Source organism: Suillus subalutaceus, assembly GCF_016647625.1.
Source record: "Suillus subalutaceus strain FC151 chromosome Unknown DFJ58scaffold_6, whole genome shotgun sequence".
Lineage (NCBI taxonomy): Eukaryota > Fungi > Basidiomycota > Agaricomycetes > Boletales > Suillaceae > Suillus > Suillus subalutaceus.
The window spans coordinates 475,066-499,657 of record NW_024540255.1 but is presented as its reverse complement, the minus strand read 5'-3'; the positions used below and the strand labels follow the sequence as shown (position 1 = coordinate 499,657).

Genomic DNA, 24,592 nt, shown 5'->3' with positions numbered 1-24,592 from the left:
CTATAGACAGCATATTAGTCGACCAGTTCGAAATATGTCCTGAACATGGACTCGTGGCATAATGGTGTGTTGGATATGACGCCGTGCACATGCATGAAGAGGCGGGGGAAACGGCGGGTGAAGTAGGATAGGAAGCCTTCTGGCATAGGACCTAGATGGCGCTTAACATGGTCTGGAAGATCTTGATAATGGTGTTTCTTCAAGTGCACGTTAGCTTCTGGCAGAAAGGATTTTTGTACACGATTTGACTCACTTTATTTCGCAGAGCCCTTAGTAAATCTTGCACAGACTTGCCGTCGTACTTCCGGTACTTGCCCAGGTTCTCAATGAAAACCTTATCCAACCGTGCATGCCAGTCTTGACCGACGACATCAAAAGCGCCGGTTTCAAGAACGATCAAGTTTTGGTCACGGGGATCTCGACACATGATCTCGAAGCGGTCTGATGCGTCTTGCAAGAAGTTCAAGCGACGTCCTGAGTCCCAGAAAAATGGATGTAGAAGACATGATGTCGTGTCGGGCCTGTACACATAAATTACCCACCCAGAAATAGAACATGTACGAGAAACGTACCTGTTGTAGGCTTCAGGATCTAACATGTTGGTGATTAAATCTACCGCCTCCGAACCCTCTTCGCCAAACTGCTTCAGGCCATCTAAGGATTTGGCATTTTTTAGAATGTTAACCTCCCGCTCGAACCGATCCCCAAATGGGTGCAATCCGTTAGTAAGGACGTAGTAAAATAGGCATCCCAGCGCAAAAATGTCAACAGATTTAGTCAGTCTCGTTGGCTTGCCTGATGTTGACCCATTCACTGCAGTACTGACGCTGCCTCGTGATGATTGCGAATGGTCATCACTCATCGAGTCGTCAAGTTTCACTTCGCCCCTGAGAATTTCAGGTGCTCTCCATCCGACAGTGCCTGCAGCCATGGCGCCGTGTGCTGTCGGCAGGAAACTCGTTTGGTCTATCTCGAGCTTCTTACATAGGCCGAAATCGGAAATGAGCATCCTCCGCCCGCCATCCCTTCCCGATGCACCCTTGTTCGGTGCAGATATGAGAATGTTTTGGGGTTTGATGTCGCGGTGAACAATCTTGAGCGAGTGCAGATGTCGGAGCCCAGATGTTATCTGGCGGAGGGCACGCTTTGGGTCGAATGAGTTGGATATCTCGCGAAATTGGTCGGGGCTCTCAATGACGTCTGCAAGGGACGCGGGGCAAAGTTCGAGAGCAATGTAGAGGAAATTAGCGTGAGCTTCTTGATAGTAATATCGGATGACATTCGGGTGGTCGTCCGATTCTTGGAGAATATCAACCTCGCGGGAGGCGAGAGTGACAAAATCTTGCAGGAGGCGCTTAATAGCTACTGCACGCCCCTGGAGGGAGCCTTGGTACACAACCGTTCCGTGAGATCCAAAACCTTGTGGACGTGTTAACAGATAAGACGGATTTCATTATCAATACTCACCTAGTATAGTATCAGACACGACCAGGGAAGATGTAGCCGTCTGCGGCGTCTGAGGCACCACGAGTGTGGGAGAAGGGGTATTCGGGTTGTCTTTGACCACAGCCTCAGGAACATGACCATTTGCATCCTTGTCATCCTGATCATCCCCCATGCCATTAACGGCTGCCCCTGTGCCCTTTCCTTTCTTGCCTCTGCGCCCACGTCGAGGGCGTTTCTTTGGTGTTGGAGTCTCCCTGTCACTATCCTCTGCCTCTCCAATATCAAGTGTTGTCGTGCTTGGGGTATCGAATTGTTCAAGCTCTGCGAAGTGGTTGGGAGGCTGCAGTACATGAGAAGGGGTGTCGTCTAGTGATAATATAGGCCCCGAGTTGATAGTAACTGGTGCGAGTTTGGAGGGAACCAGGGATATCTCTACTCCATGTCTGACAGGGGTATCTGGGCGAGGAGGCGGTGTTGTCATATCTCCATCTCTCTTTTCCTCGATGGAACTTGGTACAGACACCGTGGCGGGCGCCATCTGGAGCCTCATGCGGGGCAGCTTTGATCGGAATATAAACCCAGCCGCAAAGGCGGTGGCGAGCATTATGGAACCAATGGTAGAAATGGGCGATGCTGGGCCGAGTACCTTGATATGTGCACCAGAGCTAGTGCCCGACCACGGCACCCAGCCTGGCACAGTCGTGGATGTGTTGTCCCTGGGATCTGACAGAGTGGACATGGCCTCTACGGCATCGATTGGCGGATTTGAGTTGTCGCCAGGAGGCAACATCGCACCAGGAACGCCTGGGAGTTGTTTGTTATTCAAAGACGAATCAAGGTGACGTTTACCCGTGAGGCATTTGGTATTGCCTGGGTCACGTTCGCATAGTTCCACCATCTTGCGCCGCCGAGTGATACCGTCGACGGACTCGATGAGTTTGTGGTTGAATTCGGTGTCGCCGAATGCGGTTAGTGGAAAGTGGTCCACACCCATTACGTAGAGTGACTCTTCAACAAGGCCGACATAAGCCGTATTAATGTCAAGGGAGGAGACATCCGATCCGCGCAAGAAGTCAGGACGAGGCTTGCAAGAGGACGAATGGATCTGGCTTCTGAGCGCTCGATAGAACATCAAATACAGCCACTCTATATAAAATATTAGGAACATTCCGGTAATACACAGAGTATTCCTTACATGGGGCTATCAAAATGATTTGTCCACATGAATTGCGCTTTCTGCAGAGAGTACGGACCTGCAGAATCATTTTCATGTGCTTTAAGTGAAACGATCGTGCCAGTGGGTAGGGAGTCGATGTATGTGCTGTCTTGCGTCTTCCGGTACGCCGCTTGCAAGACATTGTCCTGGTTGTTGGGACCATATGTGGAGAAGGACAGATTCTGTATAGGAACCTTCCGACCATTGGGGGTATTTGAGCGGGTGAAGATGGATATTTGGTAGTCTTGCAAGAAAGTCTTGTTTAGATGTAATAACTGGAAGCAATAGACACTTACCGGTACGTCCAATGAAGACCTCCGTCGGAATGAACTTCTCCTTGTTTGGTATATAATCTTCAAGTTCGTCTAAGTCAAGCTCCTCTTTGTGGCTGAAATTTTCAAATGGATCCCAAGGGCATTCAGCATTAATGGCCTTGACTTTCCCGGTTTCCAATTCTATTGACACTAGAGATGTCTCTTTCTTTCCAACAAAGACCCGCTCATCGTCATCCCGTGCGAATTTAAAAGGCGACATCTCGACAAGCTGTGCCATGGAAAAAGAGAGGCGCTGGAGTTTACTACTGGGGGTAGCCATCACATATATGTCACCCGACTGTGGTTCGATCATGTACACCTCGTGATGGGCGTCATCATCGTCCGTCAAGTCAGAGTCATAGGTGACATGTTTGGTACGAACAAGAGGCGCAAGACTGAACGGAGCTGCATGCGCAGAATGCGACATGGACCAGAGTTTCTGTCCAGAGGTACGGTTAAGTGCGTGGAATCGACCATCTACAGAGGCAACGAGAACGATGTCAAGCAGGGTCACATCCTCTTTATCCTCTGCAAGCGATGACCTGCTTGAATATCGAGCGCTAACCGCTTTAGTGTTGGCACCGTTAGAGAGGGCGTTGTTGAGACCAGCGTGTAGCGTGACTGTCTGGGCAAGACATATAGCTGCGAGTAAAACGATTAACGTTGAGAAACGAGATACGGAGGCCATGGGTTATGAGGGATTTTCTCTTCCCCATTGACCGACACAGATGAAACGCCGTTTAGGACGCTGTGCAGGCGCATTCATCCCGACGCCTAGACTACCGGCTGGACTGCAAGACCATTCCGACATCACCGGAGACGTGGGAATGTTAGTCCCACGGTACATACCGTCGTCCACATTATGACTGTTAGAACTTAGACTCAAGTTGCCAGCCTGGCTTGCTGCTTGCCCTCACCTAAAGTCTAGCTGTGAGCCGTGCACCTTATTTTCATGCCGGACATTCCAGTTGGATCCCAGATCTTTGACCTCGCATTTCATCCCACGCACTCGACTGTATATACTGGCCTTCTTAATGGAAAGGTCAAGGCCTTTCGGTATGACGAACAAGGACAGCATGAAGCAAGCTTCGTGTTAAGGCCTTCCAAGCGTTCTTGCCGTTGCTTGGATACTAGCCAGGATGGGTCTCGTCTTTGGGCAACTGGAAAGGCAAAAACTATTTTGTATGTTCTATTTTGATATTTGGACCATTGTTTATAGTACTAAAGACATATAGCACAATCGATACAACCACTGGAACCGTCAGTGAGACGCGAAAAAATGCCCACGAGTGAGTTAGTGATTTCCTGATATGACTCCATGCTTCTTTGAGGCAGCTGATGGCAGTGCCTATTAAAGTTCCCCAGTGAATCGCATCAAACGTCTCATGCCCCAGATGTTAGGCACTGGTGATGATGACGGAGTAATCAAGGTCAGCCGATTCTGTTTGATGCGCCACAATCAACTCCTTACTTATCTATGGATAGCTGTGGGACCCTCGAAAGTCTGATCCCATTCGAAGTTATACCCATCATTATGACTTCATCTCTGATTTCCTTTGGTTAGACGACAAGAAGCAACTCATCACAACTAGGTAAGCAAGCGCCTATAGCAACAGTATCCTCCGCATTCCAACACTCCTATTTTTTATTCTGTGCGATAATCAAGCGGCGATGGCACACTATCAGTGATTGATGTACGTGGAAAGAAGCCGGAACCGGTGGCACAGTCCGAGGATCAGGAGGATGAGTTGCTCTCTATTGTTGCTATTCGAAGGTACTTCCACCTATATATATATCTAAACATACTCATTGTGTGTATGCGAAATGCCGGGCTAATAGCGGGTCCAAAGTAGTAGTCGGCACACAGACGGGGATTCTATCCGTGTTTAATCGTAGCCATGGATGGGGAGACTGTGTCGACAGAGTTCCTGGGTAAAAATAATCTGTTGCTGGATGCTTGCCTGAATACCTCTCTCATCGTCGTTGCAGACACCCCCAGTCGATCGATGCTCTTTGTACGCTACCATCGTCATACCCGTCCTCTCACTCCACGATCCTCACGGGATCGTCTGACGGTCTTCTACGGGCCGTGCAGCTATTTCCTACCAAGCTCCTTGGGGTTGTTGCTGACCACGGGTCTTTTCCCATCGAAAGAATTGCAGTCGATCTCGGTGGGGAAGGAAGATGGGTCGGCAGTGCAGGTCACGATGACACACTCAAGATGACAGATCTCAGGGCCGTTTTTGAAGACGAAGAGGGTGATGAGGCAGTTGATGAATCCGAAAATGTACAAATTGTCCAAGCCTCGGACATAGACCCGCAGGAACCCGACGGAGCCGTTGTCGAGACCCAAGCACCTCCCGAGGGCACCGCAGCAGTAATGGAGGCCTCTGACAGCGACGAGGACGTAGGGGACTCTCACTCCCCGAAGGAGAAAAAAAGAAAATCAAAAAGCAGTAAAAATGCATTGGCAGGGAGGAGCAAAAAGGCGCGGAACCAGATTGACGCGGACCCTTCCTTCTTCAATGGCCTATAATCCTGGCACCGACGTGAGGCATCTTACACATACATAACCAGGATTACTGCCTTCGACGCTAAACTAACTCCCTAGGTGCATCTCATCGCTTTACCTCTCGATGCGGGTAGTACTCACAGCCGTTCAGGGACCGGAGGGCTCATTATACTTAACCCGTCGGGAGGTTCGGGCAGGCTGTGAGATCAGCGCATCCACGACTATCCATCCCTGTCAGTGTTTTGGTTGCCACATACCGCATCATCTTAATGAGATCCGTGGGCTTTGGTTCTGGATGGGTCCCAAGTTGTCCGAGTCTATTAATGAACAGATAGATCTGCCGCTTAGATCCTCGTTGTGTGATAATTGTGTTATCTCATTCATGTTAGCTCACATTACATATCCTATCCGTTCTCATATGCACACTTCAGCTCCTGCATGTTCAAAAGATTCATATTGAGGTGGTCGGAACATGAATATGAAGAAGTAGCACCAAACCACGTGACACAGCATGCACGGATCTAAGCTTGGCGTTATCTGAATTAGAAATTAATTAGAACTCAAACCACCAGAGATCGCTGCATCTGCTTTGACCGTAGACTGCAACCCTCATACGTGAACATTTTTGATTACTACAAAACACCTTCTTCAGGTTTAACGGTATGATGCTGTTGCGCCACACAGTCTGCGGCACTCTTCAAGGCGCACGGAGCTTGTCGACGCGCGCATCGGCTATCCTTTCGTCGCTTGACATCCCTGCTGGTGCTGCGGAACTTCCAGGCGTTTATGACGGGCAGTGGTCTGGCTCTGGGGATGTGCTGGAAAGCGTGTGTCCCACCACTGGGGAAGTACTTGCGCGGGTTCGGTCGGTAAGTGCATAGTAGGCTCACTGCGTACTTTGTCCGGCATGTAATATAATATCTCACAGGCGACACCGCATGAGCTGCACGAAGCACTGGGAAAGTCTAAGGAAGCTTATCTTCATCTCAGAACGGTTCCTGCTCCTAAGCGAGGCGAGCTTTTACGACAGATCAGAGAAGCACTCTCCGCAAAGGTATAGAGCCCCTGTTTCCACGAAATTTGGTATAGTCTTATTGTTTTTTAGCGTGACGTTCTTGGGGCATTGGTCTCCCTCGAAATGGGGAAAATTAAAACAGAAGGCATTGGAGAAGTCCAGGAATTCGTGGATATTGTGCGGATTCTTTTGCTTCTTCCGATGCTGATCTTGAAACTTTTGATGTCTTGAGTGTGATTACGCGGTGGGCTTATCTCGAATGATGAACGGCAGAGTTGTGGCATCTGAAAGACCTGGTCACACTATCCTGGAAGGTCGGCTGCGCAATTAATTCGACTTATGACATGCTATGCTGATGCACTGTTTCGCAGTACCTAACCCCATTGGTGTCGTCGGTGTGCTTACTGCGTTCAACTTTCCGGTGGCAGTATATGGGTGGTACGACTTCCTATGCCTGGCGGGAGACCTGACTAAGTAATTGAACTTAGGAACTTTTCGCTTTCAGTCGCCGCTGGGAATGCGAACGTCTGGAAACCATCGCCGAGCACATCACTTTGTTCCATTGCCATAACAAAGATCATTGCGCGTGTGCTGGAGAAGAACGGTCTTCCTGGCGCCATATCTACTCTCATCACGGGCGGAAAGGATGTTGGAGAAGCTATCGTTGCAAGTCAGGATGTACCCCTTGGTAAGGCTTTATTTTCAAGCGGCGCAGGGCGTTTGTTAAACAAAATTATTTTAGTTTCATTTACAGGTAGTGAGGCCGTAGGTAAGGTCGTTGGTAAGGCTGTTCAGTCTAAGTTCGGTAAGAGCATCTTGGAGTTGGGCGGTAACAACGGTACTTTCTTTACTACGTAAGACTATGAGGATGGTCTCTAATAACGTCCCATCAGCGTCCATCATCATGCCAGACGCAGACATGTCGTTAGCTGTCCCAGCCGTCTTTTTTGGTGCTATCGGCACTGCTGGCCAACGGTGCACATCTACCAGGCGACTTTATCTCCATCGTGCGATTGCACCGAAATTCCTCGACGCACTTCAGAAATTATACGCTACTATAAGCGTTGGAGACCCTCTAGTAGATGACACTTTGCTCGGGCCTTTGCATACACGTGCAGCTGTTGGAATTTACAGCGACGCTGTGGAGCGACTCCGCCAATCTGGTGCTGAAATTCTTATTGGTGGAAGGAAATATGATCATGCGGCATTGAGCCAGGGTAATTTTGTCCAACCCACGATCGCAGTTCCAAGGACCACGGATCCTGCCGATAAGATATGGAGTACCGAAACGTTCGCACCTATCCTGAATGTCGGCTTGTTTGATGAGCTGGAGCAGGCCATTGAATGGAACAATGCTGTTCCCCAAGGTCTGTCTAGCAGCCTCTGGACCAGAGACATTCGGAACGTTGGCAAGTGGATTGGCCCCAAAGGCTCAGACGCCGGCATTGTCAACGTATGTGCATTTGGCTTTGGGACATGCAGTCCTGATATAATGAAACACTTCAGGTCAACGTTGGAACTAGCGGCGCCGAAATAGGTGCCGCATTTGGAGGCAATAAGGTCTGTCACAGCTTCTGTTCTCAATGATCGACCTTCGCAACCTAATTACGCCCATTCTCACCTATAGAGCACCGGATGGTCAGGACATCTCCAGCTAGATCTGCTTCTCTTCTGACTTCTTTATTTCAGGGGCCGCGAATCCGGCGGAGATGCCTGGAAGCAGTACGTTCGCTGGAGTGCATGCACGGTCAACTTTTCCGATGCTGCACCTCTGGCGCAGGGAGTGAACTTCTCCACATGACCGAGATAGTAATTTGAAAGCCGGCCGAGACTTGAGTACTCGATTGGACGATGGGTTATCTCGCGGCTGTCGTGGCACCGCAATTGGGATTTAGGGTGATTGCAAGGGGTCAGCCAAGTATGGATGGTATCCAATGGCACTCTTTCTTGTGGTCGCTTTGCATCGTTATTCTTGTAATCATAGCTGCCGTTTCTTCTCTCATCACAACCATACCTATATCAGGACACCGGCCAGCGTCGCGATGATATATAAACGTGAGAGCAGTCCGAATATCCGTCAACGAGGTGACCTGGCTTGAACGTTTGAACTTAAATCTACTTAGATGTGCCAGATGTCACCCCTGCTGACATGAGTATGTTGACATGTCACCCAGCAAACGCTGATTGGAATAACCAAGGCAGTGCGTATGGTGAAAGCCGCATCGCTACGTTGCATAGAAAGGACATCTGCAATTATAAGACTGCCGCATGATTATCTTGGACGAGTTTTTATCTCCACTCTTGCAACACTCCTCAACTTCGCCACTCCGTCGACGGAGTATCAATCATTCAGTAAACATGCAATCCGACGACCTCCCATGGCCAGAACTTGGCAATGTCTCCCGTGGCGCCACCAGGGGCAATCAAGGTCAAAAAGGTGCTTTGGGCCCTCCTGATGCCGAAGGTCGTTGTGTGCTCCAGCTACGAGTTCAACCCGGCGTGCTGGCTGTGAAGCTAAACCGACGTTCAAGCGATTGGTATCGAACCCTCGACAATGAAGTCAACCGCGCCCTGAAATTGACAAAAACGTACTGGAGAAAAGCAAGAAGACGTCAAGACTAGTTTGTCGATGATAATTTACAGACATGCTTTATTGTTAACATGGCACTCTTGACGGCAGTGACGCTCGCGCAGACCAAGACCACATGGAATTGCATGAGTGGTTGCAACAGCTCAAGGATAAGACAATGTCACATCTAGAGGTCCTTATGCAGAAAGGCGACATTCAGGGCCCCCCATACGTGATGCCTGACGATATCGAGCTCGCCTTTCTGAGGAAGTTTATTGAGCGACACAATGCAGGCATCCCCCACAACCCCCGATTGCGACATCTCGGTCCCAACGCTCCCCAGCTTCCACCCATCGACGACTCCATGGAGGTCTCAACACCTGAACTATCCGAAGGGAGTTATCCGCCCTCCAGTTTAGTGGATCATATCGCTCGATTGCAGCCAGGTCAGCCGCTGTGATCGCTCTCAAGTACTTTCACGCAGTCATATTGACTTCCCACATGCAGAAAGTGGTTCAAATGTTTCAAGTCCAAATTATGTGCACTCACCGGGCACATCTCGCCCACATGTCATTCGAACATCCTCCTCGCCTTCAACAGCGACGTACGAGCAACTCCTACAAGACGCGCAGTCATCTGGTTTGTCCCATCAATCGGCTCTCCCCATGTTTCCAGGTTAAATTCTTTCATAAGGCCAATACCTTCAAGAAGCACGGACAACGCTCGCGCGCGCGCAGTCACAGACACAAGATGCGTTTCAACGGTATACTGTTTGTCTGGAAGCGGAAGCCCGTGCTAGGCGGGATGTCAACGCCGCCGAACAGCATCGTGACGAACTCAGTGGGTATTTTGTGCTGCATTAGCATCACTATCCCGCTCAACGAAACATCTGCTAGTGACGGCTCTTCTCTCTAGAACTCAGAGTTCAACAGGTAGGAGCTTATTTGGAGCATTTATTTTTGCGTACTATAATCTTACTTCCCCTTCAAGATTACTCGCGGCAGTCATCACTACCCCATGATGATACTTCTAGTCAACAAGACGTGGGTTTGGAACTCACATTGCCCGAGATACACCGCTCATTCCGTTGCAGCATTCATATTCGTCTCATCATCTTGTCGACCGGAGACCCTCAGCTGACATGGTACCATCACAAAATAGTCCCAGAGTTGACTGGCGTCAGCCAGATATGACAGGGTCGTTCACTGGGGCACTCGAAGCAATCCCACAATCTGAGGTAATGAAGCTTTTCTAGAACTCCCTTTCCACACTGAGTTTACCGGGCAGATGCGATCATCAAGAGATCCATCCTACAGGCCAGAGCGCAAGCACTCGCGGAACTGGGAGGAGGGTGGTCAGGTTGACGTACATAGTATGTGGCGAAGACCTTTTGGTTAGGAACCTGGTCCTGAGAAGACGACAGACCTTCAGGATTCAAATCTGCCACCACGCAAGCGTTTGCATCACATAATAAATCCATCTGGTCACAGCGCACCTTTGATATCTCAGGCCATAGCACTGCCTCTACGACTCTGAGATGGCAGGTCGCCCATCGGCGTTCAAAAAATCGCCGACAGTGCGACTTTCCATTTTTCAGGAAATTTTGTCACCCGCATCCTGATTTCGTGTATATTATAACCATCCCTTCCTAGTTGGGAGGATGGTCAGCATATTATTTTTCTCTCGGACATTCTATACCATCCCATTCTCACCATCGCTTTCTGGCCAACTGTGCTGCTAATTGTATTTGGAGTTCTGTATTACACCGCTATACTTATTATTGATTCGCCGTTCTAGATCACTACAAGATCTCGATTATCCTATTCGTTAGCGCAATTGCGCATGTCAGAGGTGTTCTGACATGGCGATATGATGTGCCCATGTGATTTGGCCGACGGCACCAGACCACGCCAGAAAAGTTCAGGTGAGTCACAAAGAATCCATAAGCATTTGTGTGGACTATCTGTGTGTGTGCCCCTGATCTGATCACGATTACTGTGCGAGTCGGAAGAACAGCATGCCGTGATGATACGTGGCGAGACTTCTTGTTTTGCTAGTACATGTTTGAAACATGAAACAACTTATAAGTGCGCGGCGGGCATGATGGCGACGCTATCCGACTCGGACAATTCCAATGCGGGTTTTGAGTTGTTTCCAGTGTCTGATTTGATTGACTAACATCGCCCAATGAAAGGCATGAGGTTTATGATATTGAAAGGACACCAAAGCACATTTTCCAGCGGTGTTCATACTTTGTGGGCTCATTGTGGGCTAAGCGCTAAGTAAGCACCTCATTACGTACAAGTGAACTTTTGGCGTCTGGATCTTCAAGTTTGGCCAATGATTCAGACGTAGTACGTTAGCAACTGCTGCAAAGGCTTCAAGTTTACACCACTGAAATGGGCGGGTAGATCATGTACCCGTACCATGGCCAATGCACACGTGGACTCGTCTCAATGGGTAGTTTTACCTGGTACCACACTGAATCGCTCTGACACTCGTTGGTCAAGCAGCAATTGTTACGGTCAGCCTCAGCTCAATAATGGTCTTACAAACATCCACCAGGCGACCCTTGTTTGATGTTGAAATACATAAGACGACCTTGCCCTTGGCAGCCTGGATCATAATCGCATGCCACATACGTGAGTCTTCATCTCGAGTCCGAGTCGTTAAGAGCCTTTCTCGTGCAATCTGTCGCTGACCCTCATAAACTCCTCGTTGCCAGTTGAGCTTGTGTGTCTGCAGTCTAATTTTCAGTTTCTCTGCTTCTCGCTTGCCTGGAGACGTATCTGATCACAACCTTCTTTGTTGACACTTCTCCGTGGCGCCTCACTCTAAGTATCGAAGTGAGTTCATGCTCAATAACATGTCCCAGATGCTTACTTTTCGATCTAGCTAAAATTTGTCCCGACTTCGTGGCGGGACAATGTGCACATGGCAACAAATGCACTTTCATGCACCCGCTTCCTGCACCGTTTCCACTATCCAACATCATGAGCCCTTTTGCAGGACAACTCGTGCTCAATTGGTCGGCATTGCAACCAAACATCAAAGAGTCCGCCACGACACTAGTGTCCGATAGCTCGCTCCATAGTCGCTACGCCTGTGCATGAAACGCTGCTTTCCCCGTCGCAGTTGTCCTCTGCGCCCATCTCAGGCACAGGGGAAAATATGATTGTCCGACCGAAAAATAGGAAGATGCAGGCCTGCAAACACTTTGTCATAATACAAGGCTGGTGTCTCGTTGGCGAGGCTTACAACTTGTATATCCTTTCTTTCTGACGAGGGGGAGGTTCTGATTTTGACCCATTCGCAGTATGCAATGATGCAGCACTGCCATCCCCGCGGAGTTCTGACCAGATACGAAAAGAGCGGGATGGATCTTCTGGATCTGACGCTTGTGTCTGGGGCTCCAATAATACCGCTGTGGAGGCGACACAGACGCATCAGGTGTTTGACATACATTCAAGGGACTAGTACATGGACCTGAGGTGTCACCCGAAGACGTTTCACCATGTCCGTGTTTGATGCTCATTCTACATCTCTGTTGACCCCGAGTGACCTCCGAATTTCAAATTCACTGATGTTGCTTATACGCCTCGTTTCCGCTGGCTGATGGTGTTGACTGCGCATTTCGACATTATGTCTCACTCCCTCCGGTAGGTGTTAAGGTGCCAGCCATCCCAAATTATGGCCTGCCGGTGTATAGCGAAGCATCCGCTTTCCCATGTGGCTCATACGAGATCAACGGAACAACCTATTTCACTCCAGTTGTGCAGTCCACTGATATTCTACAATCACACCACCATCGCACGCATGCAGTCTTTAGGATTCTATTATCTATGCGCCCAGCTATCCTGGTGAAACGCTCGAGGCTTCTATCCTTGTATACGATCAAGGGGCATACCCCTATGGGCACTGGGAAATCTACAATTCATCTGACATCTGATCCTGAGCTTCTGGAGATCAACCAGCCGGAAGAGTGTTTGTCACTTCCTGTGCAGGACGGCATCCCGCCTGCGATTCCTGATCCCGAGACTATCGTGGATAAATTTACATTGACCCATATTGGCCTCGGGTCACGCCAAGCGTATCAGCGTTCAGATGAAGAAGGTCGAAGCTGTATGCTTAACTGCGGTTGCATGATGATCTAGCTCGATTTACGTCCGCGGCTGATGAGTGTGCACCTTTAGTCACGGACATGATGCATGAGCGCTGAGCTCGCATCTCACTTGACTACTCGGGACGTCATCAATCAGAGCCTTGATTTTAAAAATGATCTGTCTTCTCTACTCAAGTGACAGATTTGTCGTAAGTATGTATCAATCAATAACTATACCCTACTTGTGACTTACGAAGCCACCCACCTCTTCTCCCACATCTGTCTTGATATGCGCCGAAAAATAGCAGCAGTCTTCTGAAGTTACGTACATATATGGCCAATCGTGGCGTGGCCGCCTCCCCGAAATCAGTTTTTATTACCCATGAAACATAAGTACAGTCCTGTACAGTCATAGACCCTTAGTAAAACCCGGGATTGAGTGGGCCGTCGGAACACAAGGACCTTGGCGAAGCCTATCTACTCGTTTTAATCACTAAGCCAATCTCCAAACCACGGCTCCGATATCTTGTCGTGTGTGTGGAACTATCCTCTGCGCTTGCGCTGTCAGTTCCAAGAGGTGCCAAGTCAACAATCCCAGACCAGTGCTGGCACTTTGTCGTTCCTGGCGATCATGTCGATTCACACGTGGATAATTAAAAGGGCTGGAATGGAATCCCGCCCTGATTGGACATTGTTCTTTGAGAAAGCTGTTTTCGTACTTGAACTTTGATTCATACAGTCACTACAGTACTCTCGTGCCACGCATTCCCAAAATTTAAGAAGTTCAGAAGCCAGTCAGCGTCGCGTGCGAGCACCGTGGTTGGCCGTGGTCGCGGGGATTGAGTCGGTATCCATCGCGGTCCATAATTTCAACTCTTCGAGGGTTTGGTGTTCCGCCGAATCTCCAAAATTGAACCTTCAACAGTTCATATCCAGCGCGTCGTCGCTCGATGTTGATGACCCTGCAAGACCCTGGACAAATACCTACCTACACCGGAATATTGATGCGGGTGCACGGCCGGTCACGTCGATCGTAGTCAAATTACATATATATAACGGCTGTAGCTTCCACGACATCCGGACGGCTTGATATGAAATCGGTACAGATCGATGCTCTCAGTCTCGCAGGAAGCAATTCGGGATCGACTTGTCATGATGGTGTGATACCAGCTTGGCTTAGAGTACTTTACCGCAGACTCGGATTGTGGAGTCTGGACAATTGGACTTATCTCTCGGGGCGGACCCCTTTCCATGAGCCACGTACGTGTGTGGAGACTCGAGAAATTATTGGCTTGACATATAGCAGGAAGAGAGTCGTCCTGAGGTTCTTTGTGATAAGCTTTGGAAATCCAACCAAACCGTCGGTACGTACTACCACTGAGCCCCTGATACGAACTCAGGAACAACTTCCTTCAAGGCTTCTATTAGGGTCCGCCTACGAGAGACTGGGCGCCAGACAACTACGTTACGGTACCGCCAGCTAGATTCGTAACCAGTCCTTCAAGAGTGAAGAGTTTTGACGTCGTTACATTCAACTTGTCCGTGGTAGTATAGCAAGAGAGTCAAACATGGCGTCGCCGACTCGGATACGCCAGACAACCAACCAACATTAGCTTGCAAAACAAAACCAATGACATTCACCAGATATACTGTACATAATACACTAGAGGTATAGCTAGATACAAGATCGAACCAAGTCCAATTGCAATGCAAGATGCTCAAAACGGATATAAGATGCGTGATAAATAAATAGATTCGATGTTTGAACTTGAGGTATCACCAGATATGGTCGAATCAAGATGGGGTGAAAGACGAAGACGAAGAAAAAGGATTCTGATGCCCTATATCACACAAAGATCTCAGCGCCTTCGATGTCACCTGTGAAATCCAAACAACGATCTTCTGGTCATGCGAAGTGCTACAGGAAAGCGAGGTCAGTAGGTCTCATTAATCAGATGGGAATCGGGAACAACGGGCAAAGGCAACGAGAAGGACAGCAAGAATCAAAAGCTCAGCCAACTGCAAAAGCCCGACTCCAACTGCAAAGCCCAATTCCCCCAAAAACATTAAAAAAACACCCACCTAACAATCCTCCCCACATCAAACTTAACATCAAAAATATGACTCGCATGCAAATCCCTAAACTCCCTCACCAACCTCCCAACACCCCTCTTCTTGCTCATGCCCGAATTTCTATACCCGACGACACCGTCTGCGACGCCTACCACGCTTGCTCCGTCTGTGTCGGATGCGCAGATCGAGATTCCGGCGTGTGTTGAGTTGCCAGTTGAGGTGCTGGTGTGTGTCGAGTGGAATGACGACGAGGAAGAGTTTGACGAGGAAGAAGAGGTCGACGAGGAAGAAGAAGAGTGCGAAATGAAAGCAGCAACATCCACAGCAGGAAGTAGCAGGTTCTTTCCATTCCCAAACCCTAACGCTTCGGTCATAACTCGCACTAACCACATACCCAGTCTTCGGATCAAAACATAACGCGCGGACCAACAACGTATGACCAGCAAAGGTGTGCAGACATTCTCCTGTGGATGCGCGCCAGAGCTTGATAGTGCAGTCATTTGAACCACTTAGGATTAAGTCATCCTAGTAGGATTAATTAGTAAATGATATAATTGATTGCCAATGACCGACGACCGACGACCACCACACTTTGGGGGAAGAAAAGAAAAGAAAACGGAAAGACGGAAAAAAATAAGACGGGAGAAAAAACACACCTTAAACTCAATGCAAGCCAAACCCCTCTCATGCCCCTCAAATACCCGTTCACACTTCCCACTAGCAGCGTCCCACAACATCATTCGACCATCCCCACTGGCACTCACCACTCTCCCCCCTTCGAGCCCGATGGCGTTCACGGGTCCTTCGTGGCCTTGTAGGACGGCGTGTAAAGCGAGCGTAGATCGGGAGTAGACGTTGATGAGTGCGTCTTTGGAGCTAAGTAGGGAGGGAGTTAGTGTTGGTTTGTGCGACGACGAAAACATAAGATGTGTGATATCGGGAGGATAAGATATGGGTAGAAAGGGGAACTTACCAGCTAACGATCCAATTCTCATCCATCCTCAAATCCAACACGCCTCCAGAATGGCCACGCAGAATCGCACGTACATCAGCCCGTATTCTCGAACCACGATGCTTTGTGTATAAGTCCCAGACACGTACTGTGCAATCCGAAGAACCGGATACCATCATACCGTGCGACTCCTCTTCCCCCTCGTTGGAATCCTCATTGGCACCACCCTCCTTGTCTTCACCATTAAAACCAGGTTGGCGAGTAAAAGACCGGCGAAAGCAAGATCGTTTCGCATCAAAGTCCTTTTCAAACTTCAAACAAAGCACACTCCCCAAATGCGCTTCAAACGTCGCAAGACACTCGCCAGTGTGAATACACCACACTTTGATGGTTCTGTCTCTAGATCCTGTGATGATCCGTTGCGAGTCAAAGTCGAGGCAGTAGACGCTATGGGGGTCGCCGGTCAGTTGTTAAATTTCAAACTCAAACTCAAACACAGAGGAGAGGAGACAGAACTCACCTGTCTCCGTGTCCCTCAATCCGCATCACCCGCGGCTCACCACGCGGATCTCGCCATCGACTTTCGAGTGTGGCACGAGAGCGGTAGAGGGTATGCCAGTTGAGCCGGAGGAGTCCTAAATTTGTGTCTCTTCTTAAGATCGGATCCGGATAAGGGATGTGAATTGATGGTCGGTGAGCATTGATATCTTATCCATAAAAACGCCCCTCGAGCATCCGCGGTGCCACAACGCTTCGACTCGATCCCAATCTACAGCCCAGCCACTAGGCCCATCCCCTTCCGCATCTTCGGAGTCCTCAAGGAGCAAGAATCCATGTACGCCTTCATCTGCGTGGGCATAATGCAGCGACGAGATATCATCATCAGAAGAGGAGGCCAAGCTGGGCAGGGAATTTTGTGGGGAATGAGTAAGGAGACATGTAACTCACTAAAGGCCCGAGCCCGTACGCAAAGTTGTAGGAATAGCTGTATGGGCTTTGGCGAGATACGCGCGGTCGGACTCTTGGACGGCCTTCTCTCCTCTCCACACTCCTAGCCAGACGCTTGTGTCTTTGGCTAGTGTGTACAAAGAGCGAGAGACAAGCATGCAGGCTAGGACTGAACGCATCGGGAGGAGGGAAAGTATGTGCAGGGTGAGTTCTGGGGGGAGGGGGAGGGATGTTTGGGCAGGGGGGAGGTATTGCGTGGAAGTGAACGTGGAGGTGAACGTGGAGGTGGAGGCTGAGGCTGAGGCGTATGATGTTGGGCAGAGGGTGTAGGCTTGGGAGGGTGTTTGAGGTCGAAAGAGGACAGAGGTGAGATGATGTTGGGGTGGTGGTAGGAGAGGGTGAGGGGGACTGTGTATATGACGATAGGGACGCTAGATGATAAATGTTAATTTAGTATAAAAAAATCTGAAGAATACGTACCCGTGAGATCGCATTGGACTGCATCAAAATAACCTTCATGGTCTACGAGTTCACCTTCCTCACCGTCAAGCGGGTCTAATGCGCGGTAGTCTACGTCGACGTCCCCATTGATGTTACCCTGAACCCCGGATCCACAGTAAAAGACGTCTGATACTGAAGAACGTTTGGTCTTGCGCTTTGCGCGCAAGATGTTAGGGGAGGACTTAGTAAAGTGCCTATGGATTGGCGATGGATGTTTTGAGTGTAGGTGAGGACTTGCTGCCTCGAGGAGATGGAGAAGAGATGCTTTCCCAAATCTTCGTGATATTAGGACGTACGCGGCGTTTGGTACTTCCTCCCAAGGCTATACTGTGACTTCGTAAATGGGTAGAAGTGCGGGTTGGAGATGTCCGGAAGAAAGGAAGGGTGTTTCGTCCTTGTGGTGCTGAAAGAAATTGAGAGTGATATTGAACATAGGAAGGACTGCTTGGTGGGGAGATCATGCTAAAGTCCGCGGTTGGTGTTGGTGAAGGCGGACGAGAATGTCCCAGCGTAGCTTGACTGAAATCTAATGAGAGATTAAAATTGATGTTTAAGTGTAGATTCGAGTGCTCTTCTTCCTCTTCTTCGTCGGAGAGCTGGAAAGAATTATTTGAGAATACCGGCAAGTCTAGCGCGAGTTTGGATGGGCCTGCCATTGGCTGCTGCTCATCGTCAGAGTGAGGCTCCGGAGATGGATGAGCTGTATAGTAAGGCGTCGAAGGCGAGCCTCCACGATAAAAATCAGAGACCATCCTCCTAGACTCCATTGCCAGTGGGAAACCAAGGTTGCGTGTCACCAACGTTATTTGTGGTCCCTGTTAGCTAGACTGCAGGCTACTGCGGGCATGCGTCTACCCTCTGGAGTCTGGAGCCTCACAACTTGACGTTACTCGCGTGTTCAACTATCCCCACGTGACTTGGGCGCCATTAATCAGGGGCCCACGTTTCAACTTGGACTCCGACTTCAATCCGACTTGACTTACTGCTAGTGTGTATGTGGTATCAGCTCATTATATATTGCTTTGTAGTCACTCTAAATGGTTTGTAGACATGATACAAACCTCGCAAGCAGCTAGCGTCGCAAGGCTGGGTCAGCAATACAAGGGGTCATGACTTTGGATCAGACGACTACTCAAGCACTCACCAGCAGTCTACCTTGGTGAGCCACTCTTTTGCTAATGGCACTGACTGTGGCACTGCTTACTTTCTCCGATAGCACAGGCGGTCAGTCTGTCATATTTTGGTCTGAGCGCTCAGCAGAATCTAGACTGACGTGCCTACCACCCATCAGGCGGTTACACACGTGCAGCATGCCCTGAACCCCCACTTGAACTATATCCACAGTTCCCATATCCATATCCACACCTCGTTTTTGACATATCACAGGCAGCTTGCAGGGCCAATCTATGAGACTTGAACGTGAGTCACACCATATCATATTCATCTCATGATCTTCACACTCTTTCAACAGTCATCGGCGCCAAAATATCTATGTCCCCTCCGGGTGCATACCCGCAAGCATATATATGTCCATCAAGCTCGGCGAGACAAGATGCTGGAGATCAGCCATCGGAGTTCTATTATCCGACAAATCTGGAGCGTGGGGGGGATACCGTGACCCTGTAAAAGATTTGTAGTTTCGCATGCGAGCCAAGAACTGACCGTCAGTTTGTGGATCATTACATGCGTTACCAAATTTATCATTCAAGATCAGGGCATCCTTCAAGCTCGATCGAATGCTAGGCAATGAAGAAGTCATCGGCAAATTCGATATGTCGTGGAATGGGTTGCTTCAACATGGAGATGAGCAAAAGTAAAGCATTTGCTGAGTAATCTGCATGCCGTTCATGCACATCTACTGACTCATGGAACATCTATCCCTCCCACTCATTGTCGATATTTGCCCTTCTCTCACGCTAAAGGTCGCTTTTGTGGACGCTTGCGGACACGACGACGGTACGCTGCTTAATGTAAGTTACCCTAGTTTGCGTGTTTTCCGTTTCTACTGACGGTTCGCGCACTGTAGCCCACCATTGAATGCGAGATTGTCCGAGATGCGGATGCAGGCCACGACGATTTGCCGAATACGTGACAAGCGGGGAGGTCTCACCTGAACGATGCCGTAGAGCATTTTCAGTTAGTTCTGTCCGGTCACCCATCGTGACCGTGGAGCGGCTCTCACCAACCTTGTGTGAGCCTGCCTTGTAGGTTGTGCACAAGAAGACCTTGAATACAATGACTCTATAATATCCCTATTCCGCAGCGCCCTTGCATTGCATCCGAAAGGTCACCTTGATCACCCATTATCGCTCTATCCTCTAACCGGGGCGCTGGCCCAGCGCTGCGACGAACAAGATACCGCCACCAATATATGCGAGTGCGCCCATATCTATCATGAACTATTGCCTCTCTGTCCAGGGCACCTATCTTCGGAGTATCGCGGCAAGGGACGGTGTATGTAGATTATGTGATCCGCTAATGCAACAATTCTCCAGCAGACGCGTCTGATGAAGACATCTACCTTCAACGAATCATGCTCGAGCTCTGCCCTTTGGGCCATAAACACTCCAACCACCCTCCACGAGCTTGCACAGGCAACCATACATAGTTTTATATGTAGTATGCTCATGTCGCCTGTTGCCAAGTATAAGATTTGTTTTGCCCTCGAATTATCTGGGGTATTGAAATGATGTTGAATTTTGAGTCTAACTACTACACTAGTGTCGTGTCTTCGGGAGGTGCTCTGCTTGATTCAAAATCAAGTCACTTATGTTGTACGAACTGTCCGTGCTTTAAGCAGCTGTAATTACTATGCAGTCTGACAATGTGTGAAGCGGTACGCCCTGTGAGCTCTATCGGCACTGTACGTTAAACCATCGAAAATACCTATCTCTGGAGAAATTTACTGATGTGTCTATACACATAGGATGGTGCTCGTAAACGCATCCGCGAGGAAAGAAAAAATCATCAAGTGATGCAGGCTCTAGATGATCTCATGACCGAGGTGAAGTGGACCGACGGCGACCAAAGAAAAATCCACAGCAGCTCACTCCTTCATACAAAATGTCTTCTGCTCCGCCAGTCGAGCCTTGTGCTTGTTTGTGAATTGGTTGTCCTTGAGATGCATGTGCCCCCGCTTCAGGGCGACCTGGTTGCATTGAACTGTCAGCCTCACTGTCATCTATGCGTTGCATAGCTGCGGCTGCTTCCGCATCAGATTCAGGGGTAATGCCATATCCCTACAATGTATTTTAATGTAATGAAATAGGAGCAATGACGGCCCACTCACATCTTCATCGCGAGCAGGAGCTACTTCGATGGTACGCCTGGGATTTCCTCCAGAAAACAAGTTGAAATTCCAGTGTTGGGACTGTCGCTCAATTGGTTGGGATACATTTGCAGGCCGTGTGCCAAAATGTACGGAACTGAGCGGGCGACGCCAACGAATAAGGGATGATGGCCTTGCAGGTGGAGCTGTGCGACGAGGCACGCGGTCTGACTCGTTGCTGAAGAAACCTTTGCCCTGTATCAAAGTCAGATTAGCAAGAGACTGAAGAACGAAAAATCATACTGACATATTTCACCGAGCCTTTGGTATTAGCCTGTTATTTGAAGTGTAGATGAGCATTAAGAATCCAACAAGACATGTGAGAAAAGATGAGGTTGCTCACGATTGGTTGCCGCGCAACTCTCGGTCGGGCTGGATATCCCTAGTAAAAAGTGAGATATTGTTATATAGTGTGAAAGAGAAGCAGATGACTTGCCTTGAGTTTTGCATTTCCATCATCTGCATCCTATTGGACGACCAAAACCATCAGAAAAAGACATTGAAACACCAAAGCACATACGTACTACGGCTTCGAGTGCCGCTTCCAAGCTCCATACATAGATTTTTTTGTCTAGTCCAGCACTGACAATGTATTTTCCATCGGGGGATATGGCAACAGTCAAGAGTTCGTCATCATGCAAGAGTGGATTTCCAACTGGCTGACTAGTCTTGAGGTCCCAAATGCGAATGGAGCAGTCATTTGATGCACTAACAATATAGCTTTCATTGAGAGAAAGACAGAGGGATCTGACGGGATTGGTATGACCCCGAAACACGACGAGCTCTTGCCCATCAATTGACCGCCATTTTCGGATGGTGTTATCAAGTGATCCGGAGAAGATGTGTGTGCCATCCTTGGACCAACACAACGACATCACCCAGCGGTCATGTCCCTTGATGTCGACGAGCAGCTCGCCCTCCCTTGACCATATGCAGATTGGACAGTCCCCAACGCTCGCGAATTTGTCGCCTTGTGAAGAGTATTTGATGGCATGAACCCATCCGTGACTGGTCTCTATCGGTGGTGCTATTTGTCGACCGGTATCCGGCTTCCAGCGTCTTATGGTGCCGTCTTCCGATCCACTTAGTATACCCAGGGCATTGGGAGACCAATCGAGGGATCTCACTGGACCATTGTGCCCCTCCCACGGGTTACTGATCATACTGCCCTCCTTTAAATTCCACAGCCGCAGTCTACCGTCTGCACTTCCACAAACGACCATTGTTTCATCCGGGGATACTGCCATTGAGCCTATCCCTCCCCCCTCGCTATCCAAAGGCTTTCCTACTAGCTCTCCATCTCTTTTCCACTGGCGAATCGAATGGTCTTCCGACGTGCTCATTATATTACCACTGGTGCGCAAGTAGGCAAGGCTCCATATGGATTTGGAGTGACCATCAATGATGCACTCCGGCGTCAAACTCCCGGCTGGACGTTCTGGGGCCGGTTTCTTTCCATGATGTGGTCTGATTATTGTGGTTGACAAAGTAGGACCGACCGAGTGGTGAGATGTGCCATTCGCATCCGGGAACAACAAGTTCTCCAGGATCATCTAAGTTCAACCGTAAGTTCATCGCTCCTAGTGCGGCTTTCATTGCTCACCTAGTCGCACTCCTGGTAGAGGTCGCTTCCACGAGGCTATCATGAGCGTGCCGTCTTGATATCGTGTTCTACCAATCCAGTATCTTAAACTGATGCCATAGAGGAGGGAGGGCTTCATTCCCGCCTGCTTCAGTGAGTAAGCCAGTGGATATCACTGCGACGTGGTTGCTCACCTTTCCAAAGTGCATCCTGACGGTGCTGTGCACCATGGGGTGGTGGTGGATCATGAGCACTTGTCCGCAGGCGTGCAACACGTGCCGATGAGTCTGACAGCGCTTCTCGTTGCACTTCTCCCTGACTTCCCGATACGCCTGACTTAGCTACTTCTGTAAACATGTCACTGATTGAATGACACGTGCTTTACAGACGGGCGGACGATGAGGTGGAGATTGAACGATAATGCGCAAAATCAATAGTGAAGGGCGAAAAGAGATGGTAGAAAGCGATGGAGACTTGCTAAACGCTCAGGCTCGCATGCTGTATTTACAGGTGCCTTCCTTGCACCGCATGTCCTCAGAGGCAGTCTTGCAGTTGGAACAGGTGACACATCGAATTTTGGAGTACAAAGGTTTGATATGTTTTGCCAATGAAGTGACTGTGCATATATTGACATTCGGTCTGTATACTGTAGACAGCACGTAGCAACACTCCCTCCCAGTTACATACCAATATACCCGAGCTGGGTGCACGCTCCTCATGACGACACAAGCAAGGCTGCCAACTCCCACTAGTGTCGCCTTCCCGGCGAACATCAAGCTCCCCCCTCAGAAGACCGTTGCACCACCAACAGTTAAGTTCCAGGAAGCAGAGCTAAGTTCCCTGGTGATGTTGTCAGCACGTGGTGTGGATCTGGGGAAAGCAGCGCAAGGGAAAGGAGGTGCACGAAGAGAGAGCAGTGGATCCGAGTGTGCGGGTGACAGTCACGGTGGCGAATGTTGATTATGAGAGGAGTCAGACACAGGTGAGGAGGAAAGAGAGCTGAACTGTGTATGCGCGTACCACACGTCTTCCATCCCTCTGGACTAGGAGCAGCCCATCTATGAGGGCAAGCCGTCGTCTCAGACTCTGACTTTAGAGTTTCGCCCCCGTTCACCCATTGGCAAATACAAACACAAATAAAGAAATGTAGTCATTAGTAGCGTAACCGACAATAATGGTAATCGTCAATAGTTTATTACATAAGTAATTATTCCTTGTTCAACCCGCCCAAATCAAAAGCATTTCCCTCAAGCACTTCAACTTCGTCAAAGCTCTCATTTTGTTCGGTCCTCTTCAACTCTTTGAGAGCCACAAATTCAGCAGCAACATCGTTAGCTCTGGACCAGCAAGATGGTCATCTGCATCACGAGTCTCGGTCGAGGGCGGAGGTTTCCATGTGAAGGATGCTTCAAGATCCTGTGCGGTCTCGACAGCAATGTCGAAATTGAAACTGTCATTGATCAGTGATGCAAGGGGGCGTCCTCTAGCAGGCACCCTCTTACCCTAGAGACATCGGTTTTCATGTTTTATTGAATTCAAATTATGCTATCAGATCTAAATTACATCTCTGCGAGTCTCGTTCTGCCACCCTCCCTTCCCGTGAGTTCTGCCGTAGGCCAGGCATAACCAATTTTGCCAGACCGGTTGGCAAAACTCCCGAGTTCTGCCAGCAATACTACGGATTGTAACGGCTGTCCTGTCTTCCATAATAGGGCTTAATTTCCAGAAAAGCACGACATCCTTGCAATGGCAGTGCCGCGCACGAGCACGTACGTCTTACATAGTTAAAAGCTTTTCCAACGCCGAAGCAGCATTTCAATGACTGCCCCCCTGCTGCCATCGCTGTGTACCATGGGTACGTTCAGGAGTCATCACAGTCGTAAATTTTGCTCATCGTCCTCGCCATCACGGACAGGTTCCCTACGTGATGGACCCTCAGAAATAGTTCATTCCACTACAAGTAGCGTTCGTGTGCCTAATGCTGTAGAGGAAACGTTCTCGTTTACCCAAAGACCATCCACCTCTGCCAATCGA

The 24,592-nt window shown here is 49.3% G+C and overlaps 7 protein-coding genes across 7 annotated transcripts; 4 read left to right on the top strand and 3 right to left on the bottom strand.

The window, feature by feature from the left end:
• Positions 1-14: 14 nt before the first annotated feature.
• DFJ58DRAFT_722200 (uncharacterized protein) lies at positions 15-3,664 on the bottom strand (the record flags this gene model as incomplete). Its single annotated transcript, XM_041384868.1, has 7 exons — positions 15-197; positions 254-521; positions 573-1,419; positions 1,468-2,530; positions 2,586-2,592; positions 2,642-2,906; positions 2,959-3,664. 7 exons carry the CDS (start codon positions 3,662-3,664, stop codon positions 15-17), a joined length of 3,339 nt encoding a protein of 1,112 aa, XP_041249786.1.
• Positions 3,665-3,928: 264 nt separating this feature from the next.
• Positions 3,929-5,512, top strand: DFJ58DRAFT_651802 (WD40-repeat-containing domain protein; the record flags this gene model as incomplete). Its single annotated transcript, XM_041381641.1, has 7 exons — positions 3,929-4,158; positions 4,212-4,265; positions 4,334-4,406; positions 4,462-4,568; positions 4,643-4,750; positions 4,816-4,908; positions 4,966-5,512. 7 exons carry the CDS (start codon positions 3,929-3,931, stop codon positions 5,510-5,512), a joined length of 1,212 nt encoding a protein of 403 aa, XP_041249785.1.
• A 534-nt stretch (positions 5,513-6,046) lies between these two features.
• DFJ58DRAFT_760784 (NAD-aldehyde dehydrogenase) lies at positions 6,047-8,580 on the top strand. The gene is made up of 11 exons (XM_041388443.1): positions 6,047-6,357; positions 6,417-6,542; positions 6,594-6,680; positions 6,736-6,817; positions 6,875-6,941; positions 6,992-7,191; positions 7,246-7,341; positions 7,397-7,956; positions 8,010-8,063; positions 8,131-8,141; positions 8,193-8,580. Exons 1-11 carry the CDS (start codon positions 6,151-6,153, stop codon positions 8,302-8,304), a joined length of 1,602 nt encoding a protein of 533 aa, XP_041249784.1. The 5' UTR covers positions 6,047-6,150; the 3' UTR covers positions 8,305-8,580.
• A 281-nt stretch (positions 8,581-8,861) lies between these two features.
• Positions 8,862-10,608, top strand: DFJ58DRAFT_651648 (uncharacterized protein; the record flags this gene model as incomplete). The annotated part of the gene is made up of 9 exons (XM_041381630.1): positions 8,862-9,124; positions 9,184-9,518; positions 9,580-9,711; positions 9,766-9,912; positions 9,969-10,004; positions 10,063-10,115; positions 10,166-10,309; positions 10,360-10,437; positions 10,471-10,608. The coding sequence occupies 9 exons, from the start codon at positions 8,862-8,864 to the stop codon at positions 10,606-10,608; spliced, it is 1,326 nt and encodes a 441-aa protein (XP_041249783.1).
• Positions 10,609-14,788: 4,180 nt separating this feature from the next.
• DFJ58DRAFT_760762 (WD40 repeat-like protein) lies at positions 14,789-18,534 on the bottom strand. The gene is given in 12 exon segments (XM_041388442.1): positions 14,789-15,032; positions 15,068-15,092; positions 15,257-15,605; positions 15,625-15,772; positions 15,904-16,123; positions 16,221-16,646; positions 16,720-16,906; positions 16,984-17,142; positions 17,167-17,478; positions 17,510-17,578; positions 17,628-17,842; positions 17,883-18,534. 12 exon segments carry the CDS (start codon positions 18,413-18,415, stop codon positions 15,021-15,023), a joined length of 2,655 nt encoding a protein of 884 aa, XP_041249782.1. The 5' UTR covers positions 18,416-18,534; the 3' UTR covers positions 14,789-15,020.
• A 979-nt stretch (positions 18,535-19,513) lies between these two features.
• On the top strand, positions 19,514-19,740 carry DFJ58DRAFT_722194 (uncharacterized protein; the record flags this gene model as incomplete). Its single annotated transcript, XM_041384867.1, has 2 exons — positions 19,514-19,618; positions 19,675-19,740. 2 exons carry the CDS (start codon positions 19,514-19,516, stop codon positions 19,738-19,740), a joined length of 171 nt encoding a protein of 56 aa, XP_041249781.1.
• Positions 19,741-23,765: 4,025 nt separating this feature from the next.
• DFJ58DRAFT_836841 (uncharacterized protein) lies at positions 23,766-24,265 on the bottom strand (the record flags this gene model as incomplete). Its single annotated transcript, XM_041392315.1, has 3 exons — positions 23,766-23,857; positions 23,902-24,061; positions 24,122-24,265. 3 exons carry the CDS (start codon positions 24,263-24,265, stop codon positions 23,766-23,768), a joined length of 396 nt encoding a protein of 131 aa, XP_041249780.1.
• Positions 24,266-24,592: the final 327 nt, after the last annotated feature.

What these genes read in the sequence shown, in the direction of transcription:
- DFJ58DRAFT_760784 (XM_041388443.1), top strand. Translation starts at nt 6,151, where the DNA reads ATGATGCTGTTGCGCCACACAGTCTGCGGCACTCTTCAAGGCGCACGG. An exon ending in CCGGTGGCAGTATATGGGTG is followed by an intron (nt 6,942 to 6,991) that starts GTACGACTTCCT and finishes AATTGAACTTAG; the next exon opens with GAACTTTTCGCTTTCAGTCG. An exon ending in GGAGTTGGGCGGTAACAACG is followed by an intron (nt 7,342 to 7,396) that starts GTACTTTCTTTA and finishes ACGTCCCATCAG; the next exon opens with CGTCCATCATCATGCCAGAC.
- DFJ58DRAFT_760762 (XM_041388442.1), bottom strand. Translation starts at nt 18,415, where the DNA reads ATGGAGTCTAGGAGGATGGTCTCTGATTTTTATCGTGGAGGCTCGCCT. An exon ending in CCCAACATCATCTCACCTCT is followed by an intron (nt 17,479 to 17,509) that starts GTCCTCTTTCGA and finishes CACCCTCCCAAG; the next exon opens with CCTACACCCTCTGCCCAACA. An exon ending in TGCGGAAGGGGATGGGCCTA is followed by an intron (nt 16,907 to 16,983) that starts GTGGCTGGGCTG and finishes TTTATGGATAAG; the next exon opens with ATATCAATGCTCACCGACCA.